The sequence below is a fragment of the Hemiscyllium ocellatum genome, chromosome 18 (genome assembly GCF_020745735.1).
Source record: "Hemiscyllium ocellatum isolate sHemOce1 chromosome 18, sHemOce1.pat.X.cur, whole genome shotgun sequence".
NCBI lineage: Eukaryota > Metazoa > Chordata > Chondrichthyes > Orectolobiformes > Hemiscylliidae > Hemiscyllium > Hemiscyllium ocellatum.
In genome coordinates this window covers 83,311,567-83,327,404 of record NC_083418.1, presented here as the reverse complement: position 1 = coordinate 83,327,404, position 15,838 = coordinate 83,311,567, and the positions used below count along the sequence as shown (strand labels likewise).

At 44.0% G+C, this 15,838-nt stretch overlaps 1 protein-coding gene across 7 annotated transcripts in view; it reads left to right on the top strand.

Annotated features, from left to right (window-relative positions):
• LOC132824521 (golgin subfamily B member 1-like) overlaps window positions 1-15,838 on the top strand; it is a 263,280-nt gene that overhangs the window by 233,133 nt on the left and 14,309 nt on the right. For all 7 annotated transcript variants that reach the window (XM_060839154.1, XM_060839156.1, XM_060839155.1 and 4 more), the window contains 3 exons: window positions 7,644-7,796; window positions 7,934-8,098; window positions 13,257-13,354. In XM_060839154.1, the coding sequence (XP_060695137.1) occupies window positions 7,644-7,796; window positions 7,934-8,098; window positions 13,257-13,354 (416 nt within the window). The remainder of the gene's footprint in view (window positions 1-7,643; window positions 7,797-7,933; window positions 8,099-13,256; window positions 13,355-15,838) is intronic.

The window sequence follows — 15,838 nt, the reverse complement described above, 5'->3', positions numbered from 1 at the left end:
TAATCTTAGTCTCGTTGTTCTTTTATTCCAGATATACCTATAGAAAGCTTTAGGGTTTTCCTTGATCCTATCTGCCAACAACTTCTCATGTCCCCTCCTGGCTCTTTACTCTTTCTTTAGGTCTTTCCTGGCTAACTTGTAACTCTCAAGCACCTTAACATAGCCTGCACACCTCATCCTAACATAAGCCTACTCTTCCTTTTGACAGGAGATTCAACTTTCTTAGTAAACCACGGCTCCTGCTCTCGACGACTTCCTCCCTGCCTGAACTGTACATACATATCAAGGACCCGCAGTAGCTGTACCTTGAAAAAGCTCCACATTTCAATTGTGTCCATCCCCTGCAGTTTCCTCCCCATCCTATGCATCCTAAGTCTTGCCTAATCACATTGTAATTGTCTTTCCCGCAGCCATAACTATTGCCCTGTGTTATATATCTATCCCTTTCCATTGCTAAAGTAAACATAATCAAATTGTGGTCACTATCACTGAAGTGCTCACCTACCTCCAAATCTGACACCTAGCCTGGTTCATTACCCAGTACCAAATCTAATGTAGCATCACCCCTTGTTGGCCTGTCTGCATACTGGTCAGGAAACCATCCTGCACACGCTGGACAAACACTGATCCATCTAAAGTGCTTGAACTGTACTAATCCCTGTCAATATTTGGAAAGTTAAAGTGCTCTATAACAACTACCCTGTCACTCTTGCTCCCATCAGAATCATCTTTACTATCCTTTCCTCTATATCTTTGGAACTATTCGGAGGCCAATGGAAAACTCCCAACAGGGTGATCCCTTCTTTCCTGTTTCTAACCTTAGCCCATACTACCTCAGTAGACGAGTCCACAACACCCTTTCTGCAACCATAAAACTGTTCTTGACTAACATTGCCAGAACAATGCAGAATGCTTCAGAGGGCATCTATGGGACACCCGCACCAACCAACCCACCGCCCCGTGGCCGAACACTTCAACTCCCCCTCCCACATGCAGGTCCTGGGCCGCCTCCTTCGCCACACCCGGACCATCCAATGCCTGGAGGAAGAATTCCTCATCTGCCTGTTTGGGACCTTCCAACCACACGGCATCAATGAGGATTTCACCAGTTTCCTCATTTCCTCTCCCCCCACATTATCCCAGATCTAAACTCCCAACTTGACACTGCCATCATGAACTGTTTTACCCTGTCCATCTTCCTTCCCACCTATCCACTCCACCCTCCTCTCTGACCTATCGCCATTACCACCACCTTCACCTCCCTATCGCACACTCAGCTTCCTTCCACCCCCAGCCCCAGCCCCTTCCCATTTATCCCTTAGCCCCCCGGCCCACACGCCTCATTACTGATGAAGGGCTCTTGCCCGAAACATCGATTCTTCTGCTCCTCAGATGCTGCCTGACCTGCTTTGCTTTTCCAGCACCACACTCTCGACTCTGATCTCCAGCATCTGCAGTCCTCACTTTCTCCTACAGAATTGGCTGGCCCAAAGAAGACAGGGATGGTAGTTGACGAAAGCATTCAGCCTGGAGCTCATTGACCAGTGATGACTTCTGGGACCTCTGCTGTTTGTGATTTTTATAAATGACTTGAATAAGGAAGTGGGAGGGTGGTTTAGTAAATTTGCTGATGTAACGAAGGTTGGTGAAGTTGTGGATAGTGTGGAGAACTGTTGTACATTGAGCCGGACGTTGACAGGATGCAGAACTGGGCTGATAAGTGGCAGATGGAGTTCAACCTGAAAAAGTGTGAAGTAATTCACTTTGGAAGGTCAAATTTGAATGCAGAATACAGGTTAAAGGCAGGATTCTTGGCAGTGTGAAGGAACAGAGGGATCTTGGAGTCCACATCCATAGATCCCTCAAAGTTGCCACCCAAGTTGATAGGGTTGTTAAGGTGTTATAGCCAACTGCCGCCGCGACATTAACCGCCTCAACCTGTCCACCCCTCTCACCTACTCCAACCTCTCACCCTCGGAACGTGCAGCCCTCCACTCCCTCCACTCCAACCCCAACCTCACCATCAAACCGGCAGACAAGGGATGCGCGGTAGTAGTTTGGCGCACCGATCTTTACAACGCTGAGGCTAAACGCCAGCTCGCTGACACCTCCTCCTACTGCCCCCTTGACCATGACCCCCACCTCCCACCACCAAACCATCATCTCCCAGACCATCCATAACCTCATCACCTCAGGGGATCTCCCATCCACCGTCTCCAACCTCACTGCCCCACAACCCCGCACCACCCATTTCTACCTCCTGCCCAACATCCACAAACCTGACTGCCCCAGCCGACTCATTGTCTCAGCCTGCTCCTGCCCCATCAAACTCATCTCCGCATACCTTGACACGGTCCTGTCCCCCTTAGTCCAAGAACTCCCCACCTACGTTCGGGACACCACCCACACCCTCCACCTCCTCCATGATTTTCGCTTCCCCGGTCCCCAACGCCTTATCTTCACGATGGACATCCAGTCCCTGTACACCTCCATCCCCCATCACGAAGGACTCAAAGCCCTCTGCTTCTTCCTTTCCCGCCATACCAACCAGTACCCTTCCACTGACACCCCCCTTCGACTGACTGAACTGGTCCTCACCCTGAATAACTTCTCTTTCCATTCCTCCCACTTCCTCCAAACTAAAGGAGTTGCCATGGGCACCCGCATGGGCCCCAGCTATGCCTGTCTCTTCGTAGGATATGTGGAACAGTCCATCTTCCGCAACTACACTGGCACCACCCCCCACCTTTTCCTCCGCTACATTGATGACTGTATCGGCGCTGCCTCGTGCTCCCACGAGGAGGTTGAACAGTTCATCCACTTTAGCAACACCTTCCACCCCGACCTCAAATTCACCTGGACTGTCTCAGACTCCTCCCTCCCCTTCCGAGACCTTTCCATTTCTATCTCGGGTGACCAAATCAACACGGACATCTACAATAAACCGACTGACTCCCACAGCTACCTGGACTACACCTCCTCCCACCCTGCCCCCTGTAGAAACGCCATCCCATATTCCCAATTCCTTCGTCTCCACCGCATCTGCTCCCAGGAGGACCAGTTCCAATACCGTACAGCCCAGATGGCCGCCTCCTTCAAGGACCACAGATTCCCCCTAGACGTGATCGACGATGCCCTCCACCGCATCTCCTTCACTTCCCGCTCCTCCGCCCTTGAGCCCCGCCCCTCCAATCGCCACCAGGACAGAACCCCAATGGTTCTCACCTACCACCCCACCAACCTCCATATACAGCGTATCATCCGCCGTCATTTCCGCCACCTCCAAACGGACCCCACCACCAGGGATATATTTCCCTCCCCTCCCCTATCAGCGTTCTGAAAAGACCACTCCCTCCATGACTCCCTCGTCAGGTCCACACCCTCCACCAACCCAACCTCCACTCCCGGCACCTTCCCCTGCAACCGCAAGAAATGCAAAACTTGCACCCACACCTCCTCCCTTACTTCTCTCCAAGGCCCCAAGGGATCCTTCCATATCCACCACAAATTCACCTGCACCTCCACACACATCATCTATTGCATCCCCTGCACCCGATGTGGCCTCTATATTGCGGAACATTTCAGAGAACACCTCTGGGACACCCGGACCAACCAACCCAACTACCCAGTGGCTCAACACTTTAACTCCCCCCTCCCACTCCTCCAAGGACATGCAGGTCCTTGGACTCCTCCATTGCCAGACCATAACAACACGACGGTTGGAGGAAGAGCGCCTCAGCTTCTGCCTAGGAACCTTCCAACCACAAGGGATGAACTCAGATTTCTCCAGTTTCCTCATTTCCCTCCCCCCACCTTGTCTCAGTCGAATCCCTCGAACTCAGCACCGCCTTCCTAACCTGCAATCTTCTTCCTGACCTCTCCGCCCCCACCCCACTCCGGCCTATCACCCTCACCTTGACTTCCTTCCACCTATCACATCTCCATCGCCCCTCCCCCAAGTCCCTCCTCCCTACCTTTTATCTTAGCCTGCTTGGCACACTCTCCTCATTCCTGAAGAAGGGCTTATGCCCGAAACGTCGAATCTCCTGCTCCTTGGATGCTGCCTGACCTGCTGCGCTTTTCCAGCAACACATTTTCAGCTCTGATCTCCAGCATTTGCAGACCTCACTTTCTCCTTGTTAAGGTGTTAGGTTTGTTGGCTTTCATTTGCACGGGGATTGAATTTAAGAGCAGTGAGGTTATGCTACAGCTCTTTGGAGCCCTGGCTAGACCACACTTGGAATATTGTGGTCAGTTCTTGTTGCCTCATTAAAGGAAAGATGTGGAAGCTTTAGAGATGGTGCAGAAGAGATTTACCAGGATTCTGCCTGGACTGGAGGGCATGTCTTCTGAAGAAAGGTTGAGTGAGCTAGGGCTGTTTTCATTGGAGTGAAGAAGGATGAGAGGTGACTTGATAGAGGTGTACAAGATTTGAGAGGCATAGATAGAGTGGGTAGCAAGAGACTTTTTCCCACCGTGGCAAAGTCTATCATGAGTAGTCATAATTTTAAGGTAATTGGAGGGAAGTATAGGGGAGATGTCGGAGGCAGGTTCTTTACACAGAGAGTGGTGGGTGTGTGGAATGCACTGTCGGCAGTGGTAGTAGATTCAGATACATTAGGGCCATTTAAGCGACTCTTTGGTAGGCATGTGGAAGTTAGTACAATGAAGGATATGTCAGTTCGTCTAATCTTAAGAGTAGGATAAAAGGCCGGCACAACATCGAAGGTTGAAGGGCCTGTACTGTGCTATGCTGATTCTGTGCCACCAATTTTGGTGTCATCCACAAACTTACTAATCCTGCTTCCTCTGCTCTCCTCTGAGGTAGATTGGGGTTACTGTGAGAGGGTAAATCCACATCTGTATGTAGGAATGTTTTGAAACGTGGTTGATTAGAGTTCAGGACCAGCATGTTCCTGTGAAAATGAGGACAAGAATGACAAGAATAACAAGATTCAGGAACCTTGGATGACAAGGGAAATTAAAAGTTTATTCAAATAGAAAAAGGCTTTTGTCAGGTTTAGGAAACTGTAGACGGATAGAGGTCTTGAAGAATACAAGGGTACAAGAACTCAAACGAAGAATTAGGCGGGAAAAAAGGTACCATGAAATGCCTTTGGTAAACCGGATTAAGGAAATTTCCAAGGCATTTTATACATATTGTTACGACATGGGCTACACCCCCTCTGTTAATTTAAACCAGCAGCACAGAAAAGATTTATCCAGTGAAGTCATTTGTGAAAATTGGAGAGGACAAGAGCAAGTTAAAATAAAAAGTAACAGCTTTATTTCTTAAAGTTTAACAGAGAATAATTAATTAATAACTATTTACAACTCCTATCTTTACTTTCCTGTCTATAATACTAGTCCGATAAAACCCCTGGTTAAGATTTACGAAATTCAAATTTCAAAACCAGGCAACTGTCACATCTTTCCTTTGTGTCTTCCTCTGTAGATTTTCTTTTTCTTCAGATTTCTCTTTCACAGGTCGTTGATGGATAAATGGACCAGAACTGCACACTACTCCAAATATAGCCTAACTGAAGTTTTACACAGCTGTAACGTAACTTGTCAACTTCAGTATTCAGTGCCCAAGCTGATGAAGGCAAGCCTTCATTGTCACCTTCAAAAAAAAAAGGAGATAGGCAAAAAGTGGGAAGCTGTAGAACAGTTAGTTTGACCTCCATAGTGGAGAAGTTGCTGGAGTCATTCATAAAAGAGGAGATAACTGAACACTTTGAAAAGCAAGCTCAATTCACCAGTGTCAGCATAGTTTCATGAAGGGCAAGTTGTGCTTGACAGATTTGCTGAAGCTCTTTGAAGATGCAACCAGCAAGGTAAATAATGGGGATCTGGGAATTGGATATGGTATATCTAGACTTCCAGAAGGCATTTGACAAGGGGCAATTTAAAAGATTAATCCAGAAGGTTAGAAGCCGTGCTTTGTGCCAGAAAAATAGGGAAGGAAAGCTATAACCCTAATGTGTCAGTTAAGAAAATCCAATAAATAAATAAATATCCACTGATGGAAGAGATTGGTTTCTTAGTACTTGGCATGCGGGTGTACCAGTTCTCATCTGACAGATACATGGCATAAGACCAGTGGTATGTAAGAGATTTAACAAAAGAAATTTTGGAAGATGAGTTGAATGTTCCCATCCCAGAGTGTTGGCAGCAGTGGGAGTGATTGCTTCCTGGGGTTTGACAGTGGCAGGCTCCTTTGCTGAATGGCAATCCCAGAAGGTGGCAGTGGCAGCGGTGTATACAGAGATTGATAACTACTTGATGTTACAAGGAATTAAGGGCTGTGGGGAGAATGCGGGTAAGTGGAGTTGAAATGCCCATCAGCCATGATTGAATGGCGGAGTGGACTCGATGGGCCAAATGGCCTTACTTCCACTCCTATTTCTTAAGGTCTTATAGAACCCAGGCACTGGCCACTTCAGTGTGGTGAGCCCAACGTTGAGTCCAATTCTAGTTCGGGAATCGGCAACTTCAGTCGACTGTTGGTGGAGGCACGATGGTGTCGAAGAATGGCCGTATTGTTCCAGGCCATGGCTGGACCTGGGTACCCGATGGTGGAGGAGGTAGTGTTCCGGTCATGATGGGACTCTGGGCATCTGAGTCCTCGCAGACTAAGGGATGGACTTTGTGGCATTGTTTTTCTTGCAGTGAAGACTTCTGATGAAGGCGGAGGAGTGATCCGGATGTTTCCTTTACTTTTAGCTGTTATTTTAGTTCTGTTTCTGTTTTTAGTGCTATCTTTTGTATACTAAGATGGAACTGGAGAATGGCAACTTTGTACACTTTACTCCTGTATTCCTATACTAGAGCATGCATACCAAAATCTAAATCTTGATCCCAGGAATTAAGGGTAGAGCATTTGCTTGGATCAAGGATTGGCTACTGACAGAAAGCAGAGGGTCAGGATAAATGAGTCCTTCTCTGGATGTGGAACTGTAACTAGTGGCTTAAATTCTTGGACCTAAACTAATTACAATCTATATAAATGGTTTGCGAGCAGGGACAGAGTATAATATTGCTACAACTGCGCTGCCTCCCCCTGTTGCTATGTCACTGGACTAGCAATCCAGAATTCGAGGCCAATGCAGAGGGGTGATGGGTTTAAATCCTATTGTACCAGATAGTAAAATTTGGAACCAGCAAACAGTCTGGAATGAGGAGTTGGGCTAATGACCACTGTGTAACTCTTAATTGTTCACAAACGTCTTTTAGGAAAGCTAATATACTGTGTTTACTGGTATGGACCCTATATGTGACCCCAGACCTACAAGAGTGCAGCTGACAATTGCCCGAGGATGGGCAATAAATGCAGCAACACCCACATCCTCATGACCTAACTAAAAGATTGTTCTCAACCTTTTTATCGTTAGATAACCTTTTCATCTTCAGAATCAACCCAGTGAACCTCCTCCAGGCTGTTTTGAATCTTAAGAAAGAAAACAAAAACTTAACACAGTTATTTAGGTGTGATCGCATCATATCATGCACAATTGTGACAAGACTTGTATATTCCACCACCTTGCATTAAAAGCTAGTTTTTGTATGTAAGCATAGTGTTTGGGTGCGATATGTTGCAAATGTATTAAAAAATTTATGTCAGTTTTATAATTTTACTTTAGCCTTTAGAGATTGAATCTTCGCTGAGCAATGAGAATATTGCTGAACAAATGAAGTCTCTACTAATAGAAAAGAAACAACTGCAGAGTGAAGTCCAGGGTTATTTACAAGAGATTCACCACAAAGAACAAAAATTTCAAAAACTTAATAGCAAGGTAATGTATTCCTGAGGTTTAATTCATGTAAAAGTTTTCCTCTAAGCTTTATTTAACCTATAAATAAAATATGAATGATTCTGAAGATTGTGTGGCTTATGATCTGATCAACTCTATTCACTATTTTGTTGGCACAGGTTATGCAGAGCATTGAAGAGAAAGCCACTTTGTCTAGCCAGCTAAAAGCAGTCTCTCAGACATTGCGTGATACCCAGTCACGTTATGGAGATCTTCAGGATCGCTATTATCGACTAGAAAGACAGTACCAAACAATACGTTCATCTTTGCACAATGAAGAGCAAGTAAGTGGTTGGCCTATCAAGTTATTTTGTGATTCTCTCTTTTCCTTCTCAACTTTAAGAAAAAAATTTGAAAAGTAGATGTACAAAGCTGAAAGGTTAAAGCAAAGAATAAGTCAGGAAACCTTGGAAGGAACATGAAGAATAATGCAATTGTTTGGCCCCAGTGTGAACACTTAATGTAAAAAAATATTTTATTGGTGTTGAGTACTTTAATACATCTGTATGTTTTAAACATATAAATATGTGTGCTACCCTGCATTCGATAGATATTCTGCCTGAACCCAGTGATGTGAAGAACACATTTCATTTGTTGCATACAAGATTCAACTGATGCTGCATGAGAGCACCAATCATTATACTGACCTTGAATTCCAATTCAATTGTAGAGGCAGGCTTGCTTTTGGGCCTACCCTCAGAGAATTCCCACCTAATTGGTGGCCATTGCTCCTCTGTAACATTTATGTCTTTCAAACATTTAGCCCTTGAGCCTTTGTATCCTTTCCTCTTCATCTGAGATTTCTTTTGAAGATTGTCTTGAGTCAGTGGTGCAACACATCTATTGATTGTTTTGTTGGTCACGTGGTATGAATTTGAAAGCCACCTGTAATTGAAAGCTTGTATGTAGCCAGAGATTTGGAATCAGCAAACACCGAACTGCATCAATGTTTTGTACTCATGTTACCAGTCACTTGTGAGCCCCAAGCCTCGATGCAGGCAGGTTTGTGAATGGACTGCCAACACAATGAGTTGGCAGGAAACAGCTCCATTCCTCACTTTAAGATGGAAAGGAGTATTATGGAACAGACCAGACTCACTGGAAATATATCAAGAAGATAGCACAGAACCTAACTTTTTATCTTTGAAAGGCATTGTAAGGCACTGAATTCCACATGTGATTTGATTGGTCCACCACTAGGCATTAAACAAAGCACACTTTGCTCTTACACCACAGTTAAAATACAAACAAGGAAATCAGGCGTAACTTGAACTCTACTGAGACCTTCATAAAATGATATATTATTTAACTACTAATCATCAACTGTTCCAATATAGCAGTATCCCATAAACACACCCTTGGCAAAGGCAAATTCAGCAAACAGATTTTCCTCACGTGCTACCTTCCTTCCAATCCAGGACAAAGGAACACCAAAAGGAAAGTCTAGCAGCAGATAGAGAGCTCAAGCTTTTTCTGCAGCTGAGAAAGCTGTATCTATCAGCTTCAGCAACCAATTTCAAAACTCCAACTAAAAGCAAGCCTAAAACTCAAGGTTTGTGTGAATTTGACTCCACCCACTCATGCTTTGTTGTCTAACTTTAATAAAAGACTCAGGGAAATTCTGAAGCTGACATTCCAATACAAGTGAAACAGCACAGAACAAATCCCTTCTTTAAGGCACAGTACTATCACAACAGTGCTTGAATATGGTTTCCTGATGAAGGGCTCTGACCCGAAACGTCGAATTTCCTGTTCCTTGGATGCTGCCTAACCTGCTGTGCTTTAACCAGCAACACATTTTCAGCTCTGATCTCCAGCATCTGCAGACCTCACTTTTTACTCTATGATTGTACCAAGAACCATAGTGAAACAGGAACCACAACCTGCATTTGTATACTACTTTTTGGAGTAAAGTAGGAACAATGGTAGACTGCTTGCCTATCAAGGCAGCATTTGAGGAGCTGGAGAGTCAACATTTCAAGCATAAGCTCTTCATCAGGAATGTGGGTGGGTTGAGGGGAGGGGGGAAGCCAAGGAGATGAGAGATAAATGGGAGGGGAGTGAGGCTGCTGGGAAGGTAGCTAGGATTCGGGTCCTCTCAAAACCCCACTTCCAGCTCCCTCAACCCCATTTATCTCTTAGCCCCCTTACCACCACATTCCCAATGAAGAGCTTGTGCTCGAAATGTTGACTCCTGCTCCTTGGATACTGCCTGACTAGTTGTGCACTACACTTTTTGATTCTAATCTCCAGCATCTCAGTCCTCACTTTCTCCCCGTATGCCTATCAAGTCTGCTCTGCTTTTTAGTACAGTCATGGTTGGTTGACCATGTCAATACCTTTTACTAACTGTTCCCATAACCCTTACACCATTGACAATCACAAATCTATCAATATTTATGTTAAATATACACACCTTTTTCTGAGTGGCAGGCAATGGCAAGTGGATACCACAGCGATCAGTACTTGGATCCCAATATACTTTAGTGATTAAGATGATGGAATTAAATGGAATGCACTACTGTGCTCAAGTCTTCTTGCAATCAAGGTGTTGCCTCGTTACTCTGTTCAACATCAGTTATTGGCTCAGCACAAAGAGGACAAGAGTTGAGTCTGTATCAAACAACCACAAGCTTTATTAGTTTAGCTAAAACAGACATTCAATTCATACTGCTTTTGTTAGGAATAGGTTAACAGTTACTTCGGTGGTAGGCAAAGTAATGGAAAGGGTACTGAGGGATAGGATTTATGAGTATCTGGAAAGACACGGCTTGATTAGGGACAGCCAGCACGGATTTGTGAGGGGTAGGTCTTGCCTTACAAGTCTTATTGAATTCTTTGAGGAGGTGACCAAGCATGTGGATGAGGTTAGAGCAGTGGATGTAGTGTACGTGGATTTTAGTAAGGCATTTGATAAGGTTCCCCATTGCAGGCTGATGCGGAAAGTCGGGAGGCATGGGATAGTGGGAAATCTGGCCAGTTGGATAGAGAACTGGCTAACTGGTCGAAGTCAGAAAGTGGTGGTAGATGGAAAATATTCAGCCTGGAGCCCAGTTACAAGTGGAGTTCTGCAGGGATCAGTTCTGGGTCCTCTACTATTTGCCATTTTTATTAATGACTTGGAAGAGGGAGTCGAAGGGTGGCTCAGTAAATTTGAAGACGATACAAAGATTGGTGGAGTTGTGGATAGTGAGGAAGGCTGTTGTCAGTTGCAAAGGGACCTAGATATAATGCAGAGCTGGACTGAGGAGTGGCAGATGGAGTTCAACCCTGTCAAGTGTGAGGTTGTCCATTTTGGAAGGACAAATAAGAATGCGGAATACAGGGTTAACGGTAGGGTTCTTAGTAAGGTGGAGGAGCAGAGGGATCTTGGGGTCTATGTTCATAGATCTTTGAAAGTTGCCACTCGGGTGGATAGAGCTTGTAAGAAGGCCTATGGTGTATTAGCGTTCATTAGCAGAGGGATTGAATTCCAGAGTCGTGAGGTGATGTTGCAGCTGTACAGGACTTTGGTTAGGCCACATTTGGAGTACTGTGTGCAGTTCTGGTCGCCTCACTTTAGGAAAGATGTAGAAGCTTTGGAGAGGGTGCAGAGGATATTTACCAGGATGTTACCTGGAATGGAGAATAGGTCATACGAGGATAGGTTGAGAGTGCTAGGCCTTTTCTTATTGGAATGGAGAAGGATGAGGGGTGACTTGATAGAGGTTTATAAGATGATCAGGGGAATGGACAGAGTAGACAGTCAGAGACTTTTTCCCCGGGTACAACAGAGTGTTACAAGGGGACATAAATGTAAGTGAAGGTTGGAAGTTATAGGGCGGATGTCAGGGGTAGGTTCTTTACCCAGAGAGTGGTGGGGGCATGGATTGCGCTGCCTGTGGGAGTGGCAGAGTCAGAATCATTGGTGACCTTTAAGCAGCAATTGGATAGGTACATAGATAGGTGCTTAAGCTAGGACAAATGTTCGGCACAACATCGTGGGCCGAAGGGCTTATTCTGTGCTGTATTGTTCTATATTCCATGTTCTAATTCATACAAGGCCCTCCTGACAAAAATAAAGGCTAATACCAAAGAATAGAAGCTCCTGCTGCCCAATTTTTCCCAGGTCCCAGCATTATCTCCGTGCTTCCAAACTGGGATCCACAACTTTGCAAAGGTTGATCTCCAGAACTTTCACTGATGGCACGCCGAAATCCTTCATTTTTATCCTTTTTCCTCACCTTCCCGAGCGGTGTCTTGTTCTTGTTAGTTCTTAGCTCATCTGACAGGCCGATGTCTTTCCACTGTAGGTTTACTCCAAGGACACAGTTAGGATTACCTCATTACTCTTCCACCCAAATAAGGACTTGCACCTAATGTCATCCCTCAGAGGTGATCTGGTTCAAGCCAGTGACTGGGGTTCGGGTAACTTCAGTTCACAAGCTTCCTGTTTTTTATGTATGAACAGCCCCTGGCCAACAAAGGCCAGTGTTTTCTCATCAGTCTGTTCAGAGATGGCAACACACATTTATGGATCAGGTGGACCTGAATGTAAGCCTCCTGCTCCAGAGAGGGGGACTGGAAAACAGATACCTGCTATACATACATATTAGCATTCAGTAACTTACTGACAGGGATATCTGGGTCTCTTTACACATCTGCACTTCCAACCTCTCTCCATGTAAAGTATGCTCCTCATTTCAGTTCCTCCCAACCCTAACCTGACATTTTTCCATCCTGTTTTCTGTCTGTCATATTCTGACCCAGTCACTAAGCCTGTCCAAAGCCGCCTGAAGCCACTTTGCATCTTCCTGACAGCATTTCTACTTTGAAATATTACATTTGGATGTAATGTCGTAATAAAATGTCTCATGAGAGCATTGTCAAACTAAACTGGACACTGAACCAAATGAGGAAATATTTACTGTAGATGTCCAAAAGCTTAGTTGGATTGATACTTTTTAATAAGTATCTTAAAGAAAGAGACTGAGTTGAGAAGGTCTAAGGAAAGAATAATCAGAACTAATATTCCTCCACTCCTCTTTGTTTTTCCTGAACAGCGTACACCAGGAATATTTAATATACAGTTTTGCCCTTCCTTGAGTCTGCCCTTTGTCACTGCCACAGCATCTCAATTCCACATTGCAGTCTGCGTCTGTAATCTTATTTACTGTATCCCATGCACGGATGCATGTTAATTCTGTTTTGAACTTTCTTACTCTCCTGCTACAACTTCACCTGTTAATTTCCTATTCTCTGTGCTAGTGCCAGCCATATCCCTGAGTATTTTGTGAGCTCTGGTATTCTCCTGTACTATTCTTTCTTGGTTTTGTGCCAAGTTTATTCTAGTTTAAAGCTAGAGTTTTTGGTTTGCCTATCAACCTCAGTTTTCCTTAAATTTACAGGCATAACAAGTGTTCATAAAAATTGAATTCTTATCCTTTTTTGGTTGTATTGTAGAATGAAACAAATGAAGAAGTTCCACCAGGGGCTCCACAAGAGCGTGCCAGTGTTATAGTGGAAATTGACAACTTAGAGCTGAGTGAACTGCGGAGGAGGTGAGTGCTGTTTGTTTTGCAGTTTGACAGCAATAAATACCACAATGATTTAATCGATTCAAAATCAGTTTGCAAACGCGTGTATATATTTCAAATAATTCTGGGTATGGGAGAGAAATAAATTACAGGTTATGCAGTTCAAAAAGACAGTTTCCTGAAAGTATCAGTTGCTCACCAACTTTACTGCAAATAATTAATCACATCAAAAAATAACTCTATGGTAGCTAAAGTGAAAAGATGGAAAGGAGGCCTGGAATTCTGTGATTGCTATTGGTTATTAAATGAAAGGATATTTGAGAAATTAGTCCAAAGAACAAAATTATACCAATAAAATTCATTTTGAGGTATGAAAAGCAATAGTAAGAGATTCTGTGATGCCTTAATCTCCCAGATCATTAGTTTCAGATATAAATTATCAGATTTAAATCAAGCCAGTGTTTGCACAGACTCCTTTCGGACAAACCTGGGATTTGAGCATGGAACTTGACTTTTGGACAGTCCAGGGACTTCATAAGAATGGCCTAAGCTTGCAACCAAGAGATGCGACTCCACTTTCACTGCAGATTGTCTCCAGCATATACAACAGAGACTGCTATGCCAGAGTGGAGCTACTGAGTCCGGTGAGGTGAGCATAGAATTGCCCACCAACGCACAAATAACGATTGCACAAGATTGAAGGCTGCCATGAGAGGGACTTGGGAAATCAGCAAACTTTAGTTAAAGAGGAAAGAGAGGACAAACAAACTCTAACCAGTGATCAAATTTAAAATTGTGCATGGTCAAACCTAGGTCAAATAGTAGGTCAATAGGTGTTTCTTTCCCAGAAAATAGTGGACCTGTGGAACAATAGACCAGGCTGCTAACTCATTAATTGAATGCTAGTTTGCTGAGTTCCTTTAAGTGAGAACAGGATCTGATTCTGGTCAGGGACATCATGCTTGCATAATAGATAGGTACAGCATAAAAGTGACAGGGTCAGTGTGATCTCCTAGACCTGCTTTGGTTGCCTTACACACAAAATACAAATGTGCTGTAAATGGTGTACTATAAGCCTCCAGGCAGTTGGGGCATGATCTGGAATTTCCCATTTTGCTCCACCAAATTGACCTGCCTTTCTTTTTTGAACCCCTTTCAGGAGATCACGTTGTTGGGAGGGGTCACAAGTATGCATTTGGTTGGTGACACACAAGGTATCGCAATTGTGTAGGACAGGATGGATGAACCAGCAGACCTTTTCCTGTCTACTGTCATTTGCAGATTTATAATATCCTTAGTAAGAAAATTGCTAAGAGGAGTGAGGGTGTTAGTACAGAAACACTTAGAGATATTTTGAGAACCATATATAAGAGCAGATACTTGCGGAGAGAGCTGTTATAGATATTGTAAACCTGTTTTGTCTAGTTTTCCATTTGACAGTTTTAATAGCTGAAAATTATGATCCATGAATCCAGGATTCTATGCCTTGCACTCTTTGTGAGGATGCCTTTTCATGGAAGCATCCTATGAAGAATCTATAAGAATTCAGATCAAAATTGGCAGCAGCCCTAGCTCACAGTAAGGCAGACCAAGATCAGGCAGAGTGACCAATTTCAGTTTCTCTGAAATAAAAGCAAAGTGATGTGGATGCTGGACATCTAAAACAAAAGTCCAACATTCTGATGAAACTTAGGTCTGATAGCAGTGCAGGAGGAGGAAAAACAGCCAACATTTCAAGTTCGATACTACTCTTCTTCAGAATTGGAAGAAGTAGTTCCGTTCCTTCTGGATATTAATCCAGTAAACTTTCTTTGAACTGCTTCCAGTGCATTAACATCCTCCTGTTAGTATGGTGTCCAGTACTGTACACCAGATGTGGTCTCGCAAGTGCCCTTTATAACTGACCCATAACTTTAGTACTCTTGCATTCAATACTATTCACAACAAAACATGATGTTTTAATAGATTTAATGATTACTTGCTGTGTCTGTGTGCTAATCTATTGCAAGTCATGCAATAGAACAAGCAAATCTTACTGTATTTCAGCTCAGCAACCTCTCATCACTTAGATAATATGCTTTTTTATTCTTTCTGCAGAAATAGACAATTTCATACTTTCTTACATTGTACTCCATTGGGCAGACCATTGTCCATTCACTTTTACTATCAATATCCTGTTGTAAGGTCTATGTGTCCTTTTCACGCTTTGCTACCTATGTTTGTGTCATACCTTTGACCCCATTATCCGAATCATCTATATAAATTGTAAAGCGCAGGGGCTTCAGCACTGATCCCTGTGGCACACCAGGTAGAACATTACAGTGCAGTACAGGCCTTTCGACCTATTCCATGTACGTCCATATGCTTGTCCAATGACAACTTAAATGTATTTAAAGTTGCTGAATCTACTACCGTTGCAGGCAAAGCATTCCATACCCTTACTACTCTCTAATTAAAGAAACTACCTCTGACATCTGTCCTATATCTATCACCCCTCAATTTAAAGCT